Below are 20140 nucleotides of genomic sequence, written 5' to 3'. Positions count from 1 at the left end.
TCTGTTTCCTCTCTTGTTATTACATATTTTATAAAAAGTCAGATTTAAACAGGACAGTTGGATTTTTACCCACGTTTGCAGGTGATGTCACCTAACACGCCTCCTAGAATGTTAGCTCCTCCCTCTCCAACTATTTAACAGCTAAAGCAAACACTGCTGTTTAATATAGAATATATATTTTACTTTATTACCATATATGTAAATACAAACCACTACTTTTTCTGCTGCTGATTGTGTTGGGAGTCACTGCTTGGAGCCACAGAACCATTGTTTACACACATCAGCTGTTAGCACTCCATGCTAATGCTACACCAGTCTATGCAGTGAGACCTGGTGTAGTGTAAGGAGGAAACAATGAGGATGTTTACGTATTCATGGCTAACAGCGCAAACAACGGGCTCTGTTGTGGAAATGGACAGTTTCCAACTTTTACACGGTGATGGAGAGCAGTGAGGAGAGAGTCTGGATGTGTTTGTGTGCAGAAAGGAGGAGCTGCTGCTGCTGTTGCTCTGGTTCTGCAGCAACGCGCACACACTTTTCCGATTCAAAATGCACGTTGTTTTGTTGCGTCATTGCGTCACACGCTACAATTCGGCCTTGCTTTTAACTCAATAAACCAAAGGCAGAATGTGGGGTTTTGTTTTTTTTTGCAATATTCGGCCACCGAATATTTGGTGCATCCCTAGTGTAGAAGCTTTCATCGGATGTTGTTAATCTTTGATGTCTGATTCTAAAGTCCCCTGGCAATGATGAGACGCAGCAACTGCAGAAAGCGTTACTGGACTACATGGAGGAGAACGCTGAGACCGATGCTTCACTAGTGGTGACTTTTTCTTCCATTTTATCATCAAACGTGGAAACATTTTTCTGTCATGTTTTACTCATTTTAACATGATTAAACTGTTACTGTTGAACATATTTTCTAATGTTGGGTACATATATGTTTGAATTGATTCTGAGTGTCATTGCACTCTAGTTTGCCAGAAAGTTCTACATTGCCCAGTGGTTCCGCGATGCAACCACAGAGGCTGAGAAGTCTATGAGGAACCAGAATTCAAAGGATGATGATTCCTCTGATGGACCACAACATGCAAAGGATATAGAAACCACTGGTGAAATCATGCAGCGAGCTGAAAAACGCAAAAAGTTCCTTCGTAACATCATTAAGACTACGCCGGCTCACTTTGCTGTCCTGAAGTAAGGATTACTTTGTACAAAAACCTGTTGGAATACTGCCAACCCTAACCCTGACTTCACTGTGTCTAACAGAATGAACTCTGACACTGTGGACTATGAAGACTCCTGTCTGATCGTGCGTTATTTGGCCTCCATGAGGCCGTTTGCACAGAGTTTTGATATTTATTTAACTCAGGTAACACACGCACACTTGGTTTCTTGCGCTATCATTAGTAATGTCTGGTCTGTTTATGAACTATTCATGCATTGGTATGTTTGTATCTTTCTTTTTTTAATATGTGTGTGTGTGTGTGTGTTTCTAATAGATCTTGAGAGTTCTTGGGGAAAGTGCCATTGCTGTCAGGACTAAAGCCATGAAGTGTCTGTCTGAGGTCGTGGCTGTTGACCCCAGTATACTAGCAAGGGTGTGTTTATGTTTAAATGTGTGTGTAACAAGTCACTTCCGACTCAGGTGGTCAGGAGGATGTGTTCATTGGTCCAACACCTTCACATACACTGGTTCAATAAGGTTCTCAGCTGGTTTGAGCTAACCCTAACCCCAGATAACCCCTTACCCTCCTCATCCCCAACCCCCGCCTGCACATCCTGGTACAAGCATTTTATCTTTTATATTCATATTTTATTCATTTATTTTTATGAACTCTTTAAATTGGGTGGGGTGACCATCTGGTTGTTATTCTCACAGGAAGCTGAAGACCCTCCTCTTTTATTTAGTCCTGGACCTATTTTATTGGATTTAACTTTATTTATATAGCGCAAATTACAACAAAATAATCTCAAAGCACTTAACAAAATATCCATAGTAAGAAAGAAAGTGGGGAGGGGTTCATGTAGCCCAAACCTTTAAACATGTCTATCCCTACCTGACCCTAACTTCTGCGGTCTCACTCACTCTTTTTATTTTTTTTTTATATGAATTTCTATTAGCTGTGGCTAAAACCATTGTTTCCCTCGATGGAGTCAACACCCATTACAGTTGTCTTATTAGTACAGTACACAATTACATGTAAAACATTGCAACACAAACGACAACAATTTACAAAAAAAAAAGAACATTCATAAAGTTGGACCTGGTTCCAATTAACAATTCCTCCAACATGTGGCTTTTAACATCACCTGATTGGTTATATATTAATATACATTGAAAGTTATTTATCAATATACATAGACATTTATAGATCACATAAACCTATTAAACTCACCCTTGTTAATTGTATTTAGTAGCTTTGATTATGCATCATTACACACCTAGAGCTGTTTTGTTAATACATTTTTCTGTAATAATTTGCCCTGGAAGAGTATTCCATGTCACCATGGCCCTGTACATTACAGTACTTTTAATTGTATTAGTCTTTGCTTTAGGTAGTTCATCTTTTTTGTTTTATATACAGTACATGTTTATCAGAACTAAACGAGAATCGTTTTTTGGTCTTTACCTTTAACCATGTGAGAAAGTAAATAAATAAATAAGCTAACATAAATAATTGTCACCTTTTCTGTTCTTCACTGCCCACATAGTGTTAACTTGGACTTTGTTTTTATTTGGTGTGAAAAGCTCCAATTGATCTAAAAACATGTGATGTGATTATGATGCTTTGTTCTTTATAAATGTGTTAATATTAATATATGAATTAATAATGGAGGTGTGTTTGTTCTGCTGCAGTCGGACATGCAGCGTGGGGTACATGGGCGTCTGATGGATAACTCCACCAGTGTGAGGGAAGCTGCTGTGGAGCTGCTGGGTAGATTTGTGCTGAGCAGACCTCAGCTCACTGAGCAGTACTACGACATGCTTATAGAGAGGATCCTGGTAACATTTATTCATTTATTTCATATTTACTTGATTTGTTTGTTGTTTCTCAATAAATGACCACTTCTACTGTGTATTAACAACAGTACAGTTGTTGAAATGTTTTTTACTCTTAACTTTAAAATCATCTTCTGAAGGAAAACAGTGTTGAAAGTGTTTTGCCCGTTGTCATGGAAACCATGAGGCAGGTTCATGAGAAGTTCACTCATAACTTCAGTCTTGTACTGCCACCTGTTGGTGAACAAACTCTCAACCAGTGCATTTCACTGATGGGAGACCATGTTTGTTTGTTGTCACAGGACACTGGCATCAGTGTGAGAAAGCGAGTTATAAAGATCCTCAGAGACATTTGTCTGGAGCAGCCGACCTTCAGTAAGGTGACTGAGATGTGTGTGAGGATGATCCGTAGGGTCAACGATGAGGAAGGAATCAAGGTGATCAAAACAAAGCTTTACAGTGGTCATTAATTATTAAATATTAAACAAACTTTATTTCCTTAGAAATTAGTCAATGAAACATTCCAGAAGTTGTGGTTCACTCCGACGCCGGCTCACGACAAAGAGACCATGACCAGAAAGATCCTCAACATCACTGATGTGGTGAGTGCTTCCTGTCGCTCTCTCTTATTCGTTGGTGTTTTTAGATGATTGTGTAAAAATGTTTCTTTTAAAATGATTCCCAGGTTTCTGCGTGTCGAGACACTGGCTACGATTGGTTTGAACAGCTTCTTCAAAACGTTAGTTATTTACTAACCAACATTCAACATATTAAAGTAAAAATAAATAATAATAATAATCTGACTCTGATTTTAAGCTTTTAAAATCTGAAGAAGACGCATCATATAAACCAGCTAAAAAGGCGTGTGTGCAGCTGGTTGATAATCTAGTGGAACACATCCTGAAGTATGAGGAGTCTCTGTCAGGTATCGCCTCTCAGTCTAACTTTGATCTTTAAGTTCAAAGTGTAATGGTGTGTGAAGGGGTTTCTCTGTCTTTGTGTTTTATTTATGGTTTGTAGAGAACAAGGGGGTGAATTCCATGCGGTTAGTGGCGTGTATCACAACTTTGTACTTGTTCAGTAAGATCAGAGCTCAGCTCATGGTCAAACACGCCATGACCATGCAGCCCTACCTCACCACCAAGTGTAACGTAAGTTATCACACCTTTATTCTATCACATATTTGTTTAATCCATTTATTTAGAACCACACTAGATAACACGTTATATTGTTTTTCTCTAGACTGCCAATGACTTCATGGTGATCTGCAACGTGGCAAAGATTTTGGAACTTGTGGTTCCACTAATGGAGCATCCGAGCGAAACATTTCTTGCCACCATAGAAGAAGATCTGATGAAGCTCATCATCAAATATGGAATGACGGTGATTGTTGTTGCTGTGATTGTTGTGATGTCATGTGATGTAGTTTAAAGTTGACTCAGTGAATGTTGTGGTGTTGTTCAGGTTGTCCAACACTGTGTGAGCTGTCTGGGAGCCGTCGTCAACAAAGTTACACACAACTACAAGTTTGTATGGGCGTGTTTTAACAGGTTCTACGGTGAGATATGCTTTGATTCCTCACACTTTTCTGTCAGAAAGCAGCTTTCATCTGTTCTGCTATGATTGCAATTTAACAGAAACATGAAAGTAAAAAAAAAGTTTGTTGTTAGTAGTGCTAGGCCTGGTAAACATTACATAATCAAAGGTTTTAAAACATGAACATGATGATGTTTAGGTGCTCTGAACAAGCTGAAGGTTCAGCACCAGGATGATCCAAACAGCTCCACGTTGGTGGCTAACAAGCCCTTCCTGCTGAGATCACTGTTCACTGTGGGAGCTCTGGGTCGACACTTTGACTTTGATCTGGAAGAGTTCAAAGGCACCACTAAGGTAAAGCATCAGGAAGAAGAATGTCAGTGGTTGGATGGAAAGTCCTCATGAGTGTTTGTTGAACAGATTGAGATCAAGGAGAAGGTTCTGGAGTTGCTGGTGTACTTCACCAAACATGAAGACGAGGAGGTGAAGACCAAAGCCATCATTGGTTTAGGTAATAAATCTTCATGTGAGGAGGAGCTGTGAACAATGTTTGACTAATGCTGATGTCTTCCATCAGGTTTCCTTGTAATCATGCATCCCAGCCAGATGTTTGTCCCAGAGGTGAAGTCTCTGTACAACGGCATCCTAGCTGACAGTAGCTCCACCATCAACCTCAAGATCCAGATCCTCAAAAACCTCCAGACGTACCTTCAGGAGGAGGACACACGGATGCAGGAAGCAGACAGAGAGTGTGAGTGATCCTTCTAGACCATTAGCAGTTTGAGCTAATGTTAGCTGTTATCTGGTAGCACTGAGCCTTTGACTTCCTGTTCCTGTAGGGAAGAAACTGTCCAAGCAAGAGGATCTGAAGGAGATGGGAGACATCTCCTCAGGGATGAGCAGCTCCATCATGCAGCTTTACCTGAAGCAGGTGTTGGAGGCGTTTTTTCACAATCAGTCGAGTGTTCGTCACTTTGCTCTGAACGTCATCGCTCTGACCCTGAACCAGGGCCTCATCCATCCTGTGCAGGTAACCACTCACTACAGCTACTGATGGACACAATCAGTTAATAAAAACACTAACACGTTGTTGTCTCCTGTGCTTGAAGTGTGTACCCTACCTCATCGCCATAGGAACGGACCCTGAGGCCACCATGAGGAACAAAGCTGACCAACAGCTGGTGGAAATAGACAAGAAATACACAGGCTTCATCCATGTGAGCTCAAAATATTCTTAATTATAAATCAACATATATTAAATATACCTTCTCTTTTTTCCTCCAGTGATTAAAAATGGTTGGTGACCCAATTTATACATTTTGAGAAACAATAACTGATTTATTCTAATGTCCTACATTGTGACATAGATGTATTTAAACTCTTTAATCAGGATGTTAAGCTATACTAATAGGAACAGATAAACACAGAGGTTAAACTTTTCCTTCTGACGTAATGGCAGATGAAAGCTGTTGCTGGGATGAAGATGTCGTACGCTTTGCAACAAGCCATTGTTTCATCTCGTAAAAGCATCATCAGAGGCTTCAGACAGGACGAGACCCACTCAGCTCTATGTTCACATCTCTACTCCATGATCAGAGGAAACCGACAGCATCGAAGAGCGTTCCTCATCTCACTGTTGAACCTGTTTGATGACAGCGCTGTGAGTCACACATCACACACATCTAAAGTCTGAGTGGCACCGAATGGAGAACCATATATACATACATATGTATTACATGTAGGGTCAAATGTTATGAGTAAAAGAGAATAATGAAAATAAAGCCAACATACCACTTAATATATCATATTAAGATATGAATCTCTTTCCTGATCTCCTTTAATTGAAGAGTGACATCTGGGTTTGAGTCTTTTTTGTGTTTTGTTTCAAGAACCTTCAGTTCTTTATTTAGTTTTTTAAATCCTGCTGTCTTTCCTTTTTTTATTTACACAGTACAACATTATTTTGCCTCTCAAGATCGCCTTTAAAACGTCCCAAACAAGGCAACATCTCCATTGTAATTCTCCTTTACGAAATATTTTATTTCTTTTTTTAATGTGTTTTTAAACTGCATGTCATTAATAATACTTGTGTACAGTCTCCATAAAGTGTTGCCTAAATTATTCTTTATTTGAATTTATTTGAACAGGAGCATGATCTGATAAGTCAATATTACCATGTTCACAATGAAGTACTCTGACAATCCATCTTGTGTATAAAATATAATCTAGTCTGGAGCACACGTCATGAGGGTGTGAATAATGTGTCTAATGTCGTTCTGTTGGATCCATGTCTCTCCAGAGGTCTAACACTCCTAACTCTGTTATGAGAATCTTTAATTTTTTGTGAAGTCTCTATAAACGCCTTGGATTTATCCTTATGTTCCAATCTCCCCCTCATATTGGGTTAGGGTTAGGGTCAACCCTGGTTGCCTGTGACATCAGGTCAAATATTTTCCTGTAAAAGGTAATATCACTGCCTGGTCAGATATATACATTAAGTATTGACACTTCATTGCCCTCTATCTTCCCTGACATTAGTAAGTATCTTCCTTCCTTATCTTTCACCTCCCTGATTTTCTCAAACTGAAGTCTTTGACAAATCAAATTACTCAGAATTTTGCTTCTTTTTTTTGGGTTATTAACTCCATTTATATCCATATATACCCTTAAGATTTTGGTTGTCAGTCGTAATTGTTTATAATCCAAACCTGCCTTCTCTCTGCTTTGTGATCGACTCTTTAAAACCTTATACATCCCAGAAAAACTTGAGAACATTAAGAACAAAACTAAAAACAAGTTTAACATGAACTTAGAACTCAAAAATAACTTCACACTTTCTTCAGTGTCTTTTGTTTCCAACAGTGAAGCTTGATCTAATCGAGCCTTCTCAGTGCCTGCGATGTAAAGGCACTTATCAGGAGAAAAAACCCTCATCAGGAGAGGTGTCCTGATAGATGGACGCATATCATATAATGACATGCCTGTCATTTCTGTATCCCGACTTCTTATGCATTTTTACGGAAGTCCTCAGTTTTTAACTCAAAAACAGATCTTTTGTAGTCTTAATAAACCCGTTGTAAAATAACTAAACTTCAAGTAAAATAACTAAACTTCAAAAAAGAGTTTTGGTTCCAGGAGAAAACACAATGTTTAAAATTAAATCAGGATGCATACCTGGAGTCACACATTTTAAATACAAGACAAAATCAACAGTTTACTTGGTTGTGTGTGTGGATCGTCTGAATTCCTGCAGTTTTTCTTTGAGTGTTTTTTGTGTCGATGTCCCGTCCTGTTGTTGTCCTCCGGCCTCGTCTGGTACTCCGTTCGGGGATCCAGCCCTCTGCCACGCCAGGAGGAGTTGGAGCTCTTGGTGATCTCTGTCGAATGGGGCTGGGACGATGGTTACTGGGATACCCCTTGACACCATGTCTTTCATCACCTCCGTTGCGGTGTGGTACAGCCGGATACCGTCTTCATAGTAAACTCTTAGTTTAGCTGGATAAGGCGCTTGGAATTAGATTCTCCGCTCCCCTTCTTTGCCTCGGTGTACTCAAAGCGTTTTTTAAGGACCACAGCTGGATAATCGTGGTCTACAAAGAAGCGGTTGTTGTTGTAATAAACCTCTTTCTTCTGCCAGACACTCTGGATCACTTCTTCCTTTACCGTGTAGCTTTAAAACTTAGCGATAATCGGCCGGGGTTTCGCTCGTGACTTTTCCGTGTTAGCCACCTGGATTCTATGTGCTCGCTCTATCTTTATCACTATGTTCTCGGAAATGTCCAACGTTTCTTTCAACATTTCTTGAGAAAAGCATACATGTCTCCCCCCTCCTCCTCCTCAGGTATTCCGTGAATTCGTAGGTTCTCTCGGCAGGTCCTCCTTCCACGTCGGTTAGCTTAGCTTCCATGCCGTCCTGACGGTAAATCAGCCTCCTTGTTAGCCTAGCCAAGGCCTTCAGCTCCGTCTCTGCCTCTCCAATACTTTCTTCAGCCTCCTCCAGTCTTTCGTTTGTTCTCTCCAGTTCCTGTTTGATCTCTGTGAGTTGTTGGTTATTATCTCACCTAAAATCCTTTATTTGGCATTCCTCTTCAGTTTCCGACGCCACTGCGTTTTGAGTACCTCCGCCTGTTTTCTTATTAGCCCTACTTTGTGTCGTGTCTGCTTTAGTTTGTTGTCTTAAGTATTTTCTGTGTTTTAGGGCTATTTTCTTTTTCCGTCGGGGAGCATCGAAACTAAGCAGCCATCTTGTTCACTACCCCGGAAGCATCTCAAAACTGATGAGTTTTAAGTCATTTCTTTTTCTTCCCATGAACAGAAGATGGAAGTGAACATGTTGCTGTTCATCGCAGACAACCTGGCGTGTTTCCCATACCAGAGTCAGGAGGAACCGTTGTTTATCATGCACCACATAGACATCACTCTGTCTGTGTCAGGGAGCAACTTACTGCAGACATTCAAAGAGGTGACGTACAAAGGCTTTATTAAGCACAAATCAATATTAATATTAATAATATTTTTCTTCTTCTCTAGTTTCTACTAAAGGAACCGAAGCGTAAAGAAACAAAGGTGAAGAGGGAGTGGAAGAATACGTCAGACGGAGAGGACGACAACGAAAAGATGAACTGTGATTCCCCACAGAGTGATGATGAGGAGAACAGCCACAGTGATGAAGATGAAGACCATGAGGTGGGACGAATGCCTAAAAAGACTAAAAGCGCAGCGGCACACTCTGAGAGCTCGGATTCTGAATCAGATCTGGATGATTTGGATCTGGAGGATGTGGAGAAGGTGATGAGGCTCCTCCCTGAGAATCCCAATGCGCTGCTGGACTTTGCAAACGCTGTCCAGGGAATTCTTCTTCTACTGGTGCTAAAACAGCATCTAAAGAACCAGTACGGCTTCTCTGACAGGTAGCCTCTCTCTCTCTCTCTCTCTCTTTCACACACACCTTTAGCTTTTCACACTACAACATGTTGTTTTCTAACAGTAAAATCCAAAAGTATTCACCAACGGAGTCAGCCAAGGTGTACGACAAGGCCGTGAACAGGAAGAACACCGTCAACTTCCACCCACGTCAAACCATTGACTTCATCTCCAACAACATCGCAAAAGCAACGCTGACGGAGGATGTGAAGAAACGAATAGTCAGACAATACCTGGATGTAAGACTTTCATCTATCTGCTAAACTCTGGATTATTCTTAATGAATACATTAGACTTTACATTTGATTCATCTTTTTAAACTGTTTCTTTGGTGATTCATACTTTGTTTTCTTTGGCCACAGTTTAAAGTTCTGATGGAACATTTGGACCCAGATGAAGAAGACGAGGAGGGCGAAGCCTCGGCCAGCGCCAACATTAGAAACAAAGCCATAAACGCCCTCCTCGGAGCCTCCGGCCCTTTATCGGGTCCCAGCCCACGGAACCAGGCCGGACCAGAGACGGATGACGACTACAGCGATGGAGACGAAAGGACCCCAGGGGTACGTCGACGTTTAATACGTTTATCTATAAAACACTTGAGACTATATAGAGTGGTGTGAAAAAGTGTTTGCTCTCTTCCTGATTTCTTACATGTTTTCCACTTAAATGTTTCAGATCATCAAACAAATGTAAACATGAGTCAAAGATAACACAAGTAAAACACAAAATGCAGTTTTGCTGACACGCCCACCGCTCGTAAGTTAGACCAAAAGCGAGTTTGTGTGAAAGAAGGCGGGCTGAAGGAAAGGAGGTGATGAAGTCATTTTTTTGGGCTGTCTAGAAATCACAGAACATGGAGTTTTACCAACGCTTGTAAATTTCATTGAAATCTGTGAAAATTATAAAGTTCACTTTTAATTTGAAACGCCTTCATTGATAAACAATGTAACAGGTTGAATTGATCAGATCATTGATCAGATTATTGATCAGATCATTGATCAGATTATTGCAGTGTGACTGAGTTGAAATCTCTTTCCTTGATCATCATCATCATCACTGTAAAGCGTGACAGAGTTAGATGATGTAGATATGATGAAATAGAGCATCCTGCTTTAATACAGAGGGATGTTTACAGTGAAACACAACTATTAACTTCCATAATACACAGTTTTAAATATAAATAGTTTAAAGTGACCTGAGCTGAGCCTCATTAGAATATGTGTGGGAACAGTTTGTGTTCCATCCTCATCTGCATATGACAGCATGTTTCACTCTGTAGTGGATCAAACTGTGACTTTACGTTGGACATAGTATGAAAATAGTTGAATCACTGTGACCAACAGTTTGAATTAATCACACAGCAGCAGCTGAGTGATCACAGCTGCTGCTGTGTGACACACGAGTCTGTGTGGCTTCAATTGTAACTAAGTCCATATTTCTAGTGTAATATAATGTTTCACCTGATGGGGGCGCTGCACTTATTCCAGGGTTAGAAGAACATAAGAGGAAAAGGACTTACGCACACCGGAGAATGCACGTAAAGCCAGATTTGAGTGGGAACGCCCACTTTTCAAGGCTGCTCCACCCACAGTGTGTAACTGAGATGAAGACGTGCAGTGACTGACTTAAGTACAGGAGGAGAATAGCATACAGCCAGAAACAGCACAACTGTGTGGTTTTTTGGACTTACACACATGGTTGAATAGAGCCCAAAATGAGCAAGCAATTGTCAGTTATTCCTCAAATTTTTATTCAAATATTTTTTTTCAACACTTCATCTTAATAATAAACAAATTCCAGGGCAAAAAATTAAAGAAAATAAATATGCAACCTATTTCCTGAGGTTTATCATAATAAAAAAAACGGGTGTAGCCACTGCTATAACCATGTGGTTAGACCTCCACGGTGCATAAGGAACCTGTCAGACAAAGCTGTCCATGTGATGTACTGTGGGGGACAAAAAAAACATTGATTTGCACTAGAGTTGACACAATAACAAAATTAGTAACCACGATACTATACCAGACAAAGTATCACAGTTCCGGGTAATATCGCAATACTGAAGCCTTTTTTTTAATTATTATTATTTTTATGAACTGAAACGTATTTGTACAAGTTAGAAATATTTATTAATTACTTATATTAAGTAACTGAACAAACAAGAGAACAAGAACAAGAGAAATAAGAGTACATGAACAAAATCATATAAGCAATAAAAAAAAACTGATAAATGAAGTTAGAATTTATATGGTTGAAATTACACATCAATTTATGTTTAACTAATATAAATAATCAAGTTAGAATAATGAAGCCACTGCCTTTAAAAAAAAAAAAAAAAGCAATTTGACAATAATGCTTCTTCTCCAACATAATAATCCATAGAGGAGGTGTACTCCAACCTGTTATTTTGCCTCGTATTGCTGATCTGACGTGTTTGTGACACAATGCTTCGCAGCGGTTGGACAAAACACATGATGATCACATTAAATGCACTATTCCTGTAGTTAGAAGAGCAGAGGAGGAGAACTCAGCAGATTAACACTACGGTGAGAGTTTGAATGATTGCTGCTGCTGTGATAAACACAGACCCTGAAGCACTGAGACGGACTCAAAATAACAGTGAGGTCTCCTATCACCTGTATGCTGAGGACCTCCAGCTGTACTGCTCTTTCTAGTCCTCTGAACCTCAGAGACTGGCTTCTCTCACAAACTGCCTGGTTAAAATAAAGCAATGGCTCAGTAAAAATAGCCTCCAGCTGAACTCCTGTAAAACAGAATCTCTAGTCGTTGCTCCAGACAGTATTGTTCCTCTTATTAAGCAGCACCTTGGTGCCCTAAGTAGCTCTGTTAAAGGTCGTCTGAGGAGTAACTTTAGATGAAGGGATGTCCTTAGAACGCCACCCTATACAGCTCATCAGGAACTGTTTTTTCCATCTGAGAAACATCTCTAAGCTGAGACACATGGTCTCTCATCATGAGCTTGAGATGATTGTGCATGTGTTTGTTTCCTCACGATTAGACTACTGTAACAGTCTGTTTACATGCCTTAGTAAAAAGGACTTGGCTCAACTACAAGTAGTCCAAAACTCTGCTGCACGGCTCCTGACCCGCACCTACAAGACAGTCCATATTACTCCTATTTTAAAATCTCTACATTGGCTCTCTGTCATATACAGGATTAATTATAAAATCCTGGTACTGACGTTCAGGGCTCTCCATGGTCAGGTGTCTGGATGCATTAAAGGCCTGATCCAGCCCTATGTCTCCAATAGGACCTTTAGGTCCTCTTCTCAGAACCTGCTGATGGTCCCCTGCACTCACTTTAAAACTCGAGGAGATCGATCGTTTAAAGCGGTATCTCCTCACCTTTGGAATGAACTTCCACACACACTGCGCATGCTAGACTCCGTGGATGATTTAAAAAATCAACTAAAGACAAACTTTTTTAGGGAGGCTTTTCTAGCCACACTTTTGTATCTGCCCAGTGTAGACTTTGACCCTATGGACCCTTTTATTTCCTGCATTCTACCGACACTGCACTGTACTGGCATATGTACTCTGTTATTGTTTTAAACTGTAAAATGTGAAGCACTTTGTGACCCTGGTCTGTGAAAAAAATTTTACTTACTTACTTAATAGTCCTTAAATATCCATGTGTTTTACTGTAATGTGCAGTTTTTTGCCTGAAAACAACAACAGTGTGTGGATAGTAAAAATAAAATGGCTTTGGTGATCACTGATCACCCTGTAAAAGAGCAAGACATGAAGTGACTGTCTATAGACACGCCCACTCATGATTATGCATAAGTAGACCCCAAAATGGCCCCATTCCAGAACTGATCAGAAAGTGACTTTTCAGAGGCTAAAACTCTGGAAAACAGGCGAGATTGGGAAAATATAATATCTTTGGGGTTCTTAGAACGAATGGAGATGGGTTAAAAATAGCATGACAATGGACCTTTAAGGATTGTCTCATTTTTGCCAGAAAACATTTTGATGATCCCCAAGACTTTTGGGAAAATATTCTGTGGACTGATGAGACAAAAGTTTAATTTTTGGAAGGTCTGTGTCCCATTACATCTGGTGTAAAATAACAGCACATTTCAGAAAAAGAACATCATACCAACAGTAAAATATGGTGGTGGTAGTGTGATGGTCTGGGGCTGTTTTGCTGCTTCAGGAAGACCTGCTGTGATAAGTAGAAGCATGAATTCTACCAAAAGATCCTGAAGGAGAACATCTGACCATCTGTTAGTGACCTCAAGCTGAAGCCAACTTGGGTTCTACAGCAGAACAATGATCCAAAACACACCAGCAAGTCCACCTCTGAATGGCTGAAGAAAAGCTAAATGAAGACGTTGGAGTGGTCTAGTCAAAGTCCTGACCTCAATCATATTGAGATGCTGTGTCATGATCTTAAAAAGGAGGTTCATGTTGGAAAACCCTCCAATGTGTCTGATTTACAATAATTCTACAAAGATGAGTGGGTCATAATTCAGATAAATTCTAATAAAACATAAACTCTGATCATGTGATTAAAAGTCTCTTGGTGATCTGGGCTCATCTGTTAAAACCTTGTGTTTGATCAGTTCATGTCTTTGGAGGGTCACTGTCATCTACTGACTAAAAACTGTTTTATCATCTAACAAATATCTCTAAAGTCAGACATTTATTATTAAAATCAGATCTAGAACTGGTCATACACACATTTACAGTATATCATCACACATGAACTATTGTAATTTGACATGTTTTAATAAGTCGACCCTAAACAGACTCCAGATCGTTCAGACGCTGCTGTCAGACTTTTAACTGGTGCTTCTAGAACATCCCACATCACCACCATTCTAGCTACTCTGCACTGGTTCTAGTGAAGTTTAGAATAAACTATAAATATTAGTTATTACATTACATGAGCGTTACATGGTCAGACCCCTCAATATATCTCAGACTTGTTGTACCCCTACACTTCAGGGTGATGCCTTCAGTCTTCAGACCAGGGTCTCCTAAAGACCCTAAAACTAAATGTAAAACCAGAGGAGACCTGGTGTTCCAGACTCTGGAATAACCTGCACCAGTCTCTCAGGGAGCTCAACTGTGTGGTTACTTTTAAAAACTGCTGAAGACTTTACAGAAAAGCTTTTAGTTACTGGATTTTAAATTATTATTATCCTTTTATGATGTTGCTCCTTTTGTTTTAATTTCTCTGTTCTGTAAACCACTTGTGATTTTATCTGAGAAAAGCACTTTATAAATAAAAATGACTTACTAAAACATACACTTTCACCCACAAACTCTTATAATATTCTCTAGCTTTCTTTTTTTTTCACATTAACCCAGAGGTTCCCAACCTTTTTTAGAGTAGCCAGGATGCACCACCTTAGATATTTTTATACTGCATTTTATATGAATTAGATTTATACATTTGAGAAGGTTTAAGTATAGAATACAGATATTTGATATTTATTGTGTGTTATGTGTATTTGAAAAATAATAATTCAAATTTAGAATTACATATTTAATTATTTTATACCTCCTTTTTTTTAACAATTACTAGACATTAGAGGCGACCCCATTTTAATTCCAGGTGACACCAAATGGGATCCTGACCCTAAGGTTGAAAAATCTACAATAACCTAATGCAGGGGTCGGGAACCTTTTTGACTCAGAGAGCCATGAAAGCAAAATATTTGGAAATTTATTTCAGTGAGAGCCATATAATATATTTTAAGCCTGAATTTACCTAAATGTGAGTATAATAAGCCTCTGAATTTATTCTTTTAAATAACGTTGTTATAATGCTCACCATTAATGCGACTTCTGGTGCTGCATGGATTTGCTGGTGGCTTTATAGTCTGCTTGGTACTTTGTGAGGTTAAGCTTCATGCAGGCGTTGAGGCTTTCATCCGTTAAACGTGATCGTAGGTTGGACTTGATGTTTTTAAGATGTGAAAATGACTGCTCACATGAATACGTAGATCCAAACATGGTCAACACAGCAATACTCACACGCTTCAGTGTGTCGTATGTGACAGGAAGCGCATTCCAAGTTTTGATAATCAGCTGATCTTCGGGTTGAAGTTTTTTAATTTCTGTCCACACGTGCTTGCTCGCCAACTCTGCTTTCTGTCTTGAGATTCTTTCTAAATCATCATTCAGTGACTTGAACTTATTCACCCACATGTCTGAGGCCTTCAGGTCGGCCACTTCTGCTTCAAAATCTCTGAGGGAGACATCAGGAATGTAACTCAGGTTGGCTGTGTTCAGTGAACACACGTTTGGATGGGTGATGAACTTAAAAAGATCAGTGTGCTCACGAAAATCTCCAAAGCGCGCTTTGAACGACTGTAGGAGACTAGATGTGAAACCAGCTAGCTGGTGGAGATCAAAGTTTTGAGTGGGCTCACTTGCTGTGCATGCATCTTTAAATTGTCTCAGTTTTTCAAAATGTAGTAATTGACCTGTTTCAAGATCCATGATAAAGAGCTCCAGCTTGTTTTCAAAAGCAAACACGGCGTGTTGAAGGGATAACACTGTGTTTCCAATGCCTTGCATTGTCACGTTGAGCTGGTTCAGATGTTCAGTCATATCCACGAGATAGTAAAACTTGAGGAGCCACTCGGTTTCGGCTAGCTCAGGATGCTCGATGCCTTTTATTTCAAGGAAAGTCTGGATTTCGTTCAGGCAAGCCGCAAAACGGCTGAGCACCTTCCCTCTTGACAACCAACGCACATTGCTGTGCAAAAGCAGACCGTGATAGTTATTTCCAATTTCATCCAGCAGTGTTTTAAACTGGCGATCATTTAAGGCTCTGCCAACAATAAAGTTGATCACACGAATGACCAGCGACATCACTTCAACCCAAGCTGCCCGTCACACATCTGAGCACCAAGTGCCTCCTGGTGTAGAATGCAATGAAAACTTAGGATGGGTCTATTTTCATGTTCACGGAGAAGCGCCACAAATCCTTTGTTTTTCCCCATCATTCAAGGAGCACCATCAGTACACACTGAGAAGTTTATCCATAGGCAGATTTTTTTCATGAGCGAACTCCATGAAAGACTTGAATAAATCTTCACCTCTTGTGGACCCTTTTATTGGCAGAACAGCAAGACTTTCTTCGCGCAGTGTGTCACCAGCAGCATATCTTGCAATCACACTGAACTGCGACAAATGACTTACGTCTGTTGACTCATCCAAAGCCAGGGAAAAGAACGGCGCTGCATTTATGTCCTTCACTTGCGTTTCCTCCACTTGGTTTGCCATCATGATGGTACGATCATGAACAGTTCTTGCCGACAGAGGCATGTCTTATATCCGTTTAATTATCTTGTCTTTGTTCGAAATATCATCAAAAAGTTAATTGGCGACATCCAGCATGAACGTTTTAGCATACTCGCCATCTGTGAATGGTTTTCCGTTCCTCACTATTGCTAAAGATCCAGCAAAACTAGCGGAATTATAGTCATATAGTTGCTGTTGGCTAGCTTGCACCCTGCTCAGTAGCTCTTGGCACGCTTTCTTACTGCTGTCTCCCGCAGGGTATTTAGATGCAAAGGTAGCATGGCGTGTGTCGAAATGCCGCTTTACATTCGACCGTTTCATCGATGCGATTATGTCATTGCAAATTAGGCACATCGCAGAACCTGCTCTCTCCACAAAGGCGTATTCTTCAGTCCATTCGTCCTGAAATGTACGATACTCATCATCTTTTATTCTTTTTGCCATCTTCTTCGTCGAAGGGTTAGCTTTGAGCTAATGGCCGAGCAGACTGATTCAAAAGTTGGCGTTTACCAGATTACCCATAAACCCATAATCCTGCAGCCCTGAACAAGACATGAGCAGTGGAAAATCGATGGATGGATTAAAACAAGCGATAATATTTTATGTTTTATCTGAAAAGCCAAAATCTGCGAGCCAGATGCAATCATCAAAAGAGCCACAGGTTCCCGACCCCTGAGCTAATGGCTCCATATCCATTGCTTGTATTGTATACATTTATTCTACGATATTTTAGTTATTTCTTCAATATTGTGTTTGTGACATATTTTTGCAACAATTAAGGGGCGGCTGGTCATTTTTTATTTTAGTTTTTTGGGGGGAGGGGGGTATAACTAACACACACAAAGCAAACGTACGAAGGTTAATAAAAGGTAAATATAGAATAATTAGAATCATGGAGACACTCTGGACACCTACGTAAGACTTAATGGCAGCAAAATGTTATTTCCAATTAAGATTTGACTTGCAAAATGAATGTTCCACCATTTAATGAGTGCACGTAGTTTATTTCAAACAAAATAATATATTGTCTAAAAAAGGTGTGTTTTAAAGCTGAGCTCTGAAGAACTGAGTAAACAGCAGATTTACCTGATTTCACCTTCAATCCCTCTACTTTATTTACTTTTTTTGATTTTTTACTCTGATTTTCTTTTTTTGAGGAAAAATATGCTGCTGTGTACAGTGGAGCAAAAAAGCATTTAGCCAGAATAGTAGTGTATGACGCAATCAAACAACGTGCAGTGATTTAGAGTAGGAAAAGTGTGTGTGCGTTGCTACAGAACCAGCAGCAGCTCCTCCTTTTCACACACCAACACATCCAGACTCTCCTCACTGCTCTCCATCACCGCGTAAAAGTTGGAAACTGTCCATTTCCACAACAGAGTCCGTTGTTAGCGCTGTTAGCCATGAATACGTAAACATCCTCATTGTTTCCACCTTACACTACACCAGGTCTCACTGCATAGACTGGTGTAGCATTAGCATGGAGTGCTAACAGCTGATGTGTGTAAACAATGGTTCTGTGGCTCCAAGCAGTGACTCCCAACACAATCAGCAGCAGAAAAAGTAGTGGTTTGTATTTACATATATGGTAATAAAGTATAATATATATTAAACAGCAGTGTTTGTTTTAGCTGTTAGATAGTTGGAGAGGGAGGAGCTAACATTCTAGGAGGCGTGTTAGGTGACATCACCTGCCAATGTGGGTAAAATCCAACTGTCCCGTTTAAAGCTGATTAACCCTAACCGTGCTTAGAAAGCAACTTATTTTCACACAGGACCCTTTTTATTCCACTATAAATCATCTAAAAAAGTTTGAAATGCATTTTTGTACATATAGTATATAAAACAGACTTCTGAGGGCCCCTCCCCTGCCTTGGGCCCTGGGTAGTCAGTACCTATATAATCTATATATAGGTATATAATCTGTATAACATAAAGATTATATAGAACCATCACTGATACATTTATTATGTTTATACATAAAACATATAAACCATCATTGATGAACCACAGACTAAAAACAAGTTCAAAATGATTTTATACACTTTACCAGATGCTTTGTTCTCGTGTTTAATGAACTATCTTTGATATTAGTGTAATGAACTATAAAGTGTAATAATGACTTATAACTTCATGAAACCCATGGTGTGTTTATGTATTAATACTGTGATTTATTTAATGTACATAACAAATTACTTTTGGACAAAGTGTGAAGTAAAAATGTTTCCTCTTCACAGTCTTCGCGTCGGTCGAAGCGAACGGGCGACTCGTCGGATCCCGGTCGTATGAATGAGACGGTGGAAGCTATGGATGTGATTGCCCTGTGTTGCCCCAAATACAAAGACCGGCCACAGATTGCCCGAGTCATCCAAAAGAGCTCCAACGGATACAACATCCACTGGATGGCCGGCTCGTACTCGGGGCCGTGGGCGGAGGCCAAGAAACGAGACGGCCGTAAACTGGTGCCTTGGGTGGACACTATCAAGGAGTCGGACATTATTTTTAAGAAGATTGCCTTGACCAGCAACCACAAACTGAGCAACAAAGTAGTTCAGACTTTACGCTCACTGTATGCAGTACGAGAAGGCGGAGCTAGCTAATGGCGTCTTCTTTACCAACCACACGGCCAATCTTCACTGGATTCCCACCCGCTCCCTGTTCTTCCTCATTTTTCTGAGAAAACACAAGAGGGCCAGAATATTTGACACTACATACTTTTACATGAATCATTCTCACAAGAATGACACAAAACACAGACGTATTTTAGAGGGACTGCTAAATGTTTTGTTAGTGCTCAAAGTTGGACGTTAGAATCCTGAAGGCGTTCAAAGACCAGGCGGGAAATGTTTTGTCAACATTGTTGTGGGAGCTCCTTCGCTGTTGTGCAGCAGATTCTAGTCGCTCATTTCTACTCCCACTGTATTATAGTTTAACACAACAAAAACTAAAATGTTTATATCTCTGAAAAAAAAGCTGTAAAAAAAATAATAAAACCTTAAGTGAATGTTGGAAATTAGTCTTTTTGATGTTCTTATTAAAGTGTTTTGGAGTTTATTATACTTTTAGCACCCTGTTTTTTTTTCCTTTCAGCTTTGACATTTGAAAAAAAACAACAACCTACTCAACAAAAATACATTAAAAATATGAGTTTTTATTTTTGTTCACTTTTATTTGTCCATGCTGTACAAGGGCAGAGTCCTCTGGATATAATTTATTCTATTTCAAGCTACGCATGCAGTATATGTGACCTATTGCAGGAGGATATTTTGTAATTGTAGATTTTGTTGTATTAGGTCACCTGAATAATAAGAGGAAAGGGGATTTGAACCCTTTGGTGGAACAAATACTGCAATAAATTTTCTACTTCTTTGTCACTTGTCTTCTCAAATTGTT

At 39.7% G+C, this 20140-nt stretch overlaps 1 protein-coding gene across 3 annotated transcripts in view; it reads left to right on the top strand.

The window, feature by feature from the left end:
• The window catches only part of LOC114469926 (nipped-B-like protein A), a 44291-nt gene extending 24531 nt beyond the window's left edge, over window positions 1-19760 (top strand). For all 3 annotated transcript variants that reach the window (XM_028457829.1, XM_028457830.1, XM_028457828.1), the window contains exons 26-48: window positions 737-823; window positions 977-1197; window positions 1270-1372; window positions 1503-1601; window positions 2861-3007; window positions 3307-3441; window positions 3508-3606; window positions 3690-3743; window positions 3821-3929; window positions 4025-4155; window positions 4247-4387; window positions 4469-4562; window positions 4740-4894; window positions 4961-5051; window positions 5118-5291; window positions 5380-5570; window positions 5650-5757; window positions 6000-6200; window positions 8856-9002; window positions 9071-9450; window positions 9528-9702; window positions 9826-10023; window positions 18985-19760. In XM_028457829.1, the coding sequence (XP_028313630.1) occupies window positions 737-823; window positions 977-1197; window positions 1270-1372; window positions 1503-1601; window positions 2861-3007; window positions 3307-3441; window positions 3508-3606; window positions 3690-3743; window positions 3821-3929; window positions 4025-4155; window positions 4247-4387; window positions 4469-4562; window positions 4740-4894; window positions 4961-5051; window positions 5118-5291; window positions 5380-5570; window positions 5650-5757; window positions 6000-6200; window positions 8856-9002; window positions 9071-9450; window positions 9528-9702; window positions 9826-10023; window positions 18985-19347 (3603 nt within the window). In that variant the 3' untranslated portion in view covers window positions 19348-19760. The remainder of the gene's footprint in view (window positions 1-736; window positions 824-976; window positions 1198-1269; window positions 1373-1502; window positions 1602-2860; window positions 3008-3306; window positions 3442-3507; window positions 3607-3689; window positions 3744-3820; window positions 3930-4024; window positions 4156-4246; window positions 4388-4468; window positions 4563-4739; window positions 4895-4960; window positions 5052-5117; window positions 5292-5379; window positions 5571-5649; window positions 5758-5999; window positions 6201-8855; window positions 9003-9070; window positions 9451-9527; window positions 9703-9825; window positions 10024-18984) is intronic.
• The last annotated feature ends 380 nt before the right edge of the window (window positions 19761-20140 follow it).

This window comes from Gouania willdenowi, chromosome 9 (assembly GCF_900634775.1).
Source record: "Gouania willdenowi chromosome 9, fGouWil2.1, whole genome shotgun sequence".
In the NCBI taxonomy this organism is placed as follows: Eukaryota; Metazoa; Chordata; class Actinopteri; order Blenniiformes; family Gobiesocidae; genus Gouania; species Gouania willdenowi.
The sequence above is the reverse complement of the archived record's forward strand: the minus strand, read 5'-3'. Positions and strand labels throughout refer to the sequence as shown.